This window comes from Anneissia japonica, unplaced genomic scaffold, assembly GCF_011630105.1.
Source record: "Anneissia japonica isolate Jap-2015-1 unplaced genomic scaffold, ASM1163010v1 scaffold2994_len2133135_cov197, whole genome shotgun sequence".
In the NCBI taxonomy this organism is placed as follows: domain Eukaryota; kingdom Metazoa; phylum Echinodermata; class Crinoidea; order Comatulida; family Comatulidae; genus Anneissia; species Anneissia japonica.
In genome coordinates this window covers 898,960-906,107 of record NW_022728550.1, presented here as the reverse complement: position 1 = coordinate 906,107, position 7,148 = coordinate 898,960, and the positions used below count along the sequence as shown (strand labels likewise).

Sequence of the window (7,148 nt, the reverse complement as noted above, 5' to 3'; positions counted from 1 at the left end):
GATGAAAGTAAATCACAACAGTAAAAAAAAAAACAGTTAAAAAAATCAAGGGAGGCAAAGCATATGGTAAGTAAAAATTAAAGGACCAGATGTCAAATTAATGATACCGTACAATACGCTGGCGTTAGTACGCTGAAAATAATCGAATTTATAAACAGATTTATGTAAATACGATCTATTCAATGCCTTGGCAGGAAGAAAAGAAAAGGAAGAAAAAACATTTCAGGTAAAACGTGAACTATTAGTTTTAATCTGACAGAATCACAAATACAAAATGACAAGTGTAGGTCTGCTTTCCTTCACCAATGATCGTCTTGATGAAGTCATTCAAAAAGCCAAAGATTTTGCGTTTACTCAAGGTCTCGTTGAGCCAATCAAAGGCGATGTTATCAACGAAAGTGTTGTCACTCATATCTCATTTATGCTTGCGCCGTCTCCTATACCTCAGCACCATTTCGAGAAATTGAAAGAAGCTCAACTTGATTTCAACAAACTGATGTACCTTGTTAGCCAAGATTATGATTTCATATGTAGCGTGTTAAAAAGGTGAGAATTGATTCTCATATTTTATTTTCACTCGCACTCCGTTTTCACACAGACGGAGTGGAGACACCTCAAGAAGTTTACTCTTGATGGAAATGCATGGGCGCAGATCATGGGGGAGACTGAGGACACGTCCCCCTCCCCCACATATTTTTAAGGGGGTGTTGGTTCCCCAATGTTTCGATCGCGATGTAATTTCATAAGTAAACATGATGCCTGAAATTAGTTGAAATAAACTGCATAAATGATCCAGGTTTTAACGAAAAAGAGCTGTACAGGCCTGAGCACAGTAATGAACATCTTATATTATAGCATGGAGGTATAAAATATGTTTATACCTCCATGATTATAGTAAGATACCTGTATCACTAACGTGTGAATTACCTATAATACTCGACTCGAGTGCACGTGCTTTTATAATTAGAGAAAGTATAAGATTTTCGGCACACAAAGTAGGTAAACTAAAGTAAATACATCAAAGACAATTAAGTTTTATTTTCTATGGTACAACACAGATTAATTACGGTATATCTCTATGATGGCCGGATATCGCTGATAAAAGATGATGGTGACGCTATGATAATGACTTTCACTATATAAGAGTGTCATTCCGGCACTATTTCCTCAAATTTTTGCACCTCAGCCCCAACCAAATGTGGGGTTGAGGTGCCCTCTCCCCCCCCCTCTCAAAACACATCTTCGCCCTCTTGTGGCAAATGAGGCCTAAAAAGAACCTTAGCTAAAAGCTTTTAAAAAGTACTGATCGATGATGATGATGATGATGATGAGTTTCATGATGATGATGATGATGCTGATGGCGGTGATGAGGATGACGGTGATGATGATGATTATGATATAAATGATGATGTTGACGATAATAAGTTTAGGCCTATATAGCACATAATACATAAGCAGCTTCTAGGCGTGTCATATCGAAAAACAAATAACCTGTAGTATACGTTGTATAATAAACAGATAATTAAATTATACATTTTTGCTTTTTTTCATCAGTTCGGTTAAGTATGATGAGTTTACAAGAAATTTGCTTAAGATTTACCATAAGGTTCATCAAAAAGAAACTAAGGACGTGAGTGATTTTAATGACTTCCAGTAAAAATTCTTAACAACAGAATGTATGTAAAAAATAGTTAAGTCAACGATATTCGAATCTTGTTTACTTGCATTAATATAACAAAATAACATAATACTCAAAGTGCATTAAATGCAATAAAATGAATATAAAGCAAACTTGTTATTTTTTGTCATACCTCTTTTAAATATCTTTTGATTTGTAAATTTTCTGATTGAAATCATAATTTTGATAATTGATTGATTAATTACCGTATATACATTTACATATTGAAAACCTGGAATTTCAGAGAGGAACACTTGACATAATCAGATGCGATTACATGTTGGATAGTAATGAGCAGAAATTTAAGCAGATTGAAATTAATACGATTGCTGCTGGAATGGCTGCAGGAGCAGCACTTATGCCACTTCTTCATAGGTTAGCTATTTCTTTAATGAAATTAGTTATATTTTATATATGTATAGTAGGCCTTACATAGAACAATCAGAAACAGCGATCATGGAATTTTTTTTCATACCATACTTTTCATTTTACATGATAGCGATCATTAGATTTTCACCCAAATTATTTCATGCAGATACACTCTAAGGTTAGCAGGGAAGTACAAAGAAGCGAACCAAGTTCCAGACAGCACGAGTCTTGAAGGAATAGCCACTTCTCTTGTACGGGCATGGGAGGTGTACGGCCAGCCAAAGTAAGTATTCCATAGAACTTAGTTGTAATGCAATATGGTGAAGTAGATCTTAAATCGCTTTGAATAAAAAGAAAAAGAAATATAGGTATAAGCATACCAACAAATTTATAATATTAGTTCGTGTTCTCTTTACCTAGGTATTCTAAATTCTGTTAAATATACCTACATTTTTTTAAATAAGTAAATAAATAATTGAATAAAATGACATGTTTTCATATTTTCGACATTGTACGAAAGGCTAAAATATTGGTGACATCACCAATAATTATGGATAACCACCAAACCAGTTTATTACTTTCATATCACTTTTGTTCACTAAATGAAACTCTATTGGTTTTATTTTTAGCAAATTAAGACCCATTTATTTAACCCAATTTCAATATGTAAAGTTTTAATTAATAATTAATTAATAAACTACTATCATATTATTCTCAGTGCGTCTGTCTTGCTAGTCACCGAGCCGGCAGATCTGGCCCGCATCAATCATCGTCATATTGAGTTCAGCATTCATGAAATTAATCCTCGAATACCCTTCATGAAGATGAGCCTTGGAGATATTGGAATGCGCGCCAATCTGACAGACGATCAGCAACTAAGAATGTAAATATGCTATCAAAATTATATAAAATATCCGATATTTATTTACTGCATTTTAGTGATCATCCTATTACTTACCCGTATTGGGTGTTATCCTGTTTTTAATTTATTTAGCCCATACACTTTTATTCCTAACATTTCCAAAGAGGTAATGCATTTTAGTCTTGAACAACAACCATAAAACAACTAACCTACATGTTACAGGCATAATGTAGGCCTTATAATATGTGATTTATGAGGTATAAGGTGCACTACTCAGAAAACAGCATACAATTAATTATAATTAATAATATGAAATTTACAAATCTCAGCTTTAGAAAAAAAAAGGATGCATAAAAAACACTGTTACTGTGATTTAGAATAATGCATAGTTTTGAAGAGCATCATAAACTACCGGTATAGCTTATTCTATCACCTAGTGGATTTTTTTTTCTGGCAAAAGATTAAATCAAACAATTATTGCAAACGATTATTGTACCTTTATTTTTTTTCACCACCATCGTAAAATTTGTTATCATTTACCGGTACATCTCTGTGAATTATCGTAAATATAATGATGATCTTTGTTTCAGTGATGGATGTGAAATAGCCGTTGTATATTATCGTACGGGATATAAACCAGAGTTTTACAAGACCAAGGTGGTAGGTATTTTAAGGATTATTGCTCAAACAATGACTAAACATATATTTTTCTTGAGTTTCTTCTATATACCATTTCATATAGGCTTAAATATATGTTTCTTTATATATTGATGAACAGTTATGCAATATGCTAACAGAATGCATGGGTGTATGCGAAAAGGGGGGGGGGGTCGGGAAGGTCGCACGACACCCCCCCCCCCGCCAAAGATCCACATTTTTCTAGGGCCTTTCACAATGACAATGAATAAGCATTGATGAGGTACCAGCGAAGAGTCCAAAGACCTTGCCAATTGCGTGACGTTATCTATCTCAATACCAGCAATTCTGAAACTGAGCCTACCATCCGCTTTCAAGCAAATTGTATTGACATTTTAATCACATCTTGCTGTTATTTCATTGCGAAAAGGTCCAAAAATTATGATCACGACCCACTCAGAAAAAATCCTGGATACACCTCTGGAATGTATACTTTCCAATACTCTGTTTTCATATGAGTAAAATTGCTAGAAAGAAATATTTATTGATAAAAAATAAATTTAACGATTAAATAAAAATCAAGTTAAAAAATAATTCAATCAACGTAACATTGCAGCAGTTTAACATGTTGTGTGATTATTATTTTTGGGTATGATAAATATTCATTATAGTACAGTATACGACACATCATAATTTTGAATGGTAGGAATGGAAAGGGAGACTTTTAGCTGAGCAGTCATGCGCCATAAAATGTCCATCAATAGGTGGTCATTTGGCGGGAACGAAAACAGTTCAGCAAGCAATTTCCGAACCAGGTGTTATTGAAAAGTACATTGATGACCCGGAAGCAGTTGTTCGGATTCGCAATACATTCTGCAGATTATATTCACTTAATCCAGTGAGTTACCAATGGAGTTTAACATGTTCTACACTCTTTCTATTTTATATTAATAATTTTCAACAACTTTAAATAAAACCTATAAAAAAATTTAATATTTTGCAGCTTGGACTAATTTTGTAATCTTTCTAATATAAGTTGACAGAACCACACAGTTAAGGATATATTCCATAATGTTTTAAATAATGCTTTATATATGTATATGTACATTAGGGGCCGAAAGGAGATCATGCTGCGGATCTCGGTATTGAAAATCCAGAAATGTTTGTCCTGAAGCCAAACCGGGAAAGTGGAGGTAAAAACTACTGTGTGTGTTTAAATAATAATTAAAGAATACTTATCTCAGGAAACATCAAATGAAGCTGTCTTGGTAAGACATTTGTACCATATTGAAGTAGGCCTATGAACCACTATTATCAGACTCGTTCTTTAAAAAATAAGCTATTTATTTACTATCTTCTAAGGTAACAACCTGTTTGGGAAATATATTAAAGAAAAGCTCATCGAATTGAAGGACTCGCCAGAACGTGCAACATTAATTTTGATGGAAAAGGTAGAACCAGTAAAGATCAACGGATATTCAGTAAAACCTTTGGAACCCGTAACTTTACGTGAGATGACCTATGAACTCGGTATTTATGGAACAACAATATGGTACGTCTAAGCAGAATACATCATAATTTCGATGATGTATGTTGTGCATCTACTATTTCTGTTTATCAAAGTCCTATGTGTGTTTGTGTGTGTGTGTGTGTGTGCCACAACAAATTAATATCTTTGCTGTACGAAAGAAAATTTCTAGTTCAAATTAATCATCCAAAAAAAAATCAATCAGAGTTTACTATTTTAATTCCCTAATTTAGACTTCATTAAATAATCTTGCTAAAATCAATAGTATTTAAACAAAATTTTAGGGTTGTTGCTAAACATCCCTTGATTACTGACAGAAATAGCATTACACATATTTTTTACATAAAAAACGAAGATTAACTATGTCACCACTGTAAGGGTTTTTTTTTTTCAATGTCTTCGGTTGTAACCCCTTCACATGTGTGGGTTTGTGTGTGTGTATGTGTGTGTTTAAGATATTAAGTAAATGCTAAATTTTAGAAATATCATCAATATTTATATTTACTGTATATTTAATATAATTACGTTACGTTGTAGGAACTTTTTTGTGTGTTTAAAAACACGATTCAACAAATAATGTTATAGTGAAGCGTTTGTTTATTTATATATCAACAGTAACAGTAATGGAATAATACATAGTCGGCAAATAGGACATCTTTTTCGTACCAAACCTGCGGATGAAAATGAAGCATCATTAATGGCGGGAATTGCTGTCAATGATTCTCCTTTACTGGTCTCATGAATACTTCAGCCACATACAGTACTGGGCACATGAACTATGGTATTTGAAAAAGGTAGCTCATACCGTTGAGAGTTCATTTGAAAATGTGGTCTATAGTAAATAATAGGCACTATACTGGTTTATTAGTTCTTTAGGGTGACTGGAGATTTGTAAGGCCTATGCTGAAATCATGAAAATCAGTTATATTTTATTTTATTTATATTGTCGATCAATCATATTCAATGCCGTGGCAAGGATTTTAAAACAGTTTGGGTGGTATCAGGGTGGACCGACTTTACGCGTATTGGTAAATAATGTGGACTCATTTTCTTAAAAGTTGACCCATTTTACGCAAAAATATGAAAAATGTGGACCCATTTATTTAAAATTTTAACCATTTTAGGCTAAATATGAGAAATCTGGAATAATTTTTTAAAAAGTGGACTCATTTTATGCATAAAACTGCATAATTTGGACCCATTTTTAAAAAATGTGGACCCATTCTTTGTGAACCCATTAGAAAAATTGTGTGGGACTGTCCCAACTGTTCCAATAGATGGCTACGGCATTGATCGTATTACACTTATATTAAATCAAGATGTTTGTATATTTCGTTTGTTACACATGCTGAAGAAGACATGGAAGGACGTGTCCTTGTCAAAATACATGGCGTGTCTTTAATACATTTTGTGTTTTAAATCTACCAAGTAGTTGTCATCTAGTCATTGTCTTTTTTATTGTCTCCTGTTACGTTTCAATATCGGCCTAGCTTATATATATATATATATATATATATATACATATTATACAGGTATATATTATACAGGTATATGTATAAATTGAAACGTAACAAGAGAATCTGAAAGAAAAAAGTCAGCCTCCACCGGGTTCAAACTTGAAATAATAATAATAATAATAATAATAATAATAATAATAATAATAATAATAATAATAATAATAATAATAATAATAATAATAATAATAATAATAATAATAATAATAATAATAATAATAATAATAATAAGTGGGATTTGTACAGCGCATAATACATAGGTCTCTAAGGCATAAAGGCACTGTAGTGATTCAAGCGTTTCGGTAGAATCTGAGCTTCTTTCATTCGTATTACGTGTCTGATGTCACGATTTTGAAAAAGCACTACTATCTATCATCACTATTATTATTTTGTGGCCAAAATAGTCAGAGTTCGTTATTTACAGTTTATAAATTGATTTAAAGGCGTGAGAATTAACAACCCAGAAACAGCAGGAGAATAATGAAATGTTTCAATTTATATTATATTCATTGCATTATTCCTCTTTCTGTATATATATACACACATATATATATGACCCAT

The 7,148-nt window shown here is 32.5% G+C and overlaps 1 protein-coding gene across 2 annotated transcripts; it reads left to right on the top strand.

Annotated features, from left to right (window-relative positions):
* Window positions 1-239: 239 nt before the first annotated feature.
* On the top strand, window positions 240-6,228 carry LOC117114294 (glutathione synthetase-like). Of its 2 annotated transcripts, XM_033257916.1 has the most exons (10): window positions 240-546; window positions 1,555-1,630; window positions 1,923-2,053; window positions 2,214-2,330; window positions 2,766-2,930; window positions 3,500-3,569; window positions 4,252-4,443; window positions 4,657-4,738; window positions 4,908-5,097; window positions 5,689-6,228. In XM_033257916.1, exons 1-10 carry the CDS (start codon window positions 275-277, stop codon window positions 5,813-5,815), a joined length of 1,422 nt encoding a protein of 473 aa, XP_033113807.1. In that variant the 5' UTR covers window positions 240-274; the 3' UTR covers window positions 5,816-6,228. The 2 variants fall into 2 exon arrangements, with proteins under 2 accessions (XP_033113807.1, XP_033113808.1); XM_033257917.1 differs by lacking the exon at window positions 2,214-2,330.
* The last annotated feature ends 920 nt before the right edge of the window (window positions 6,229-7,148 follow it).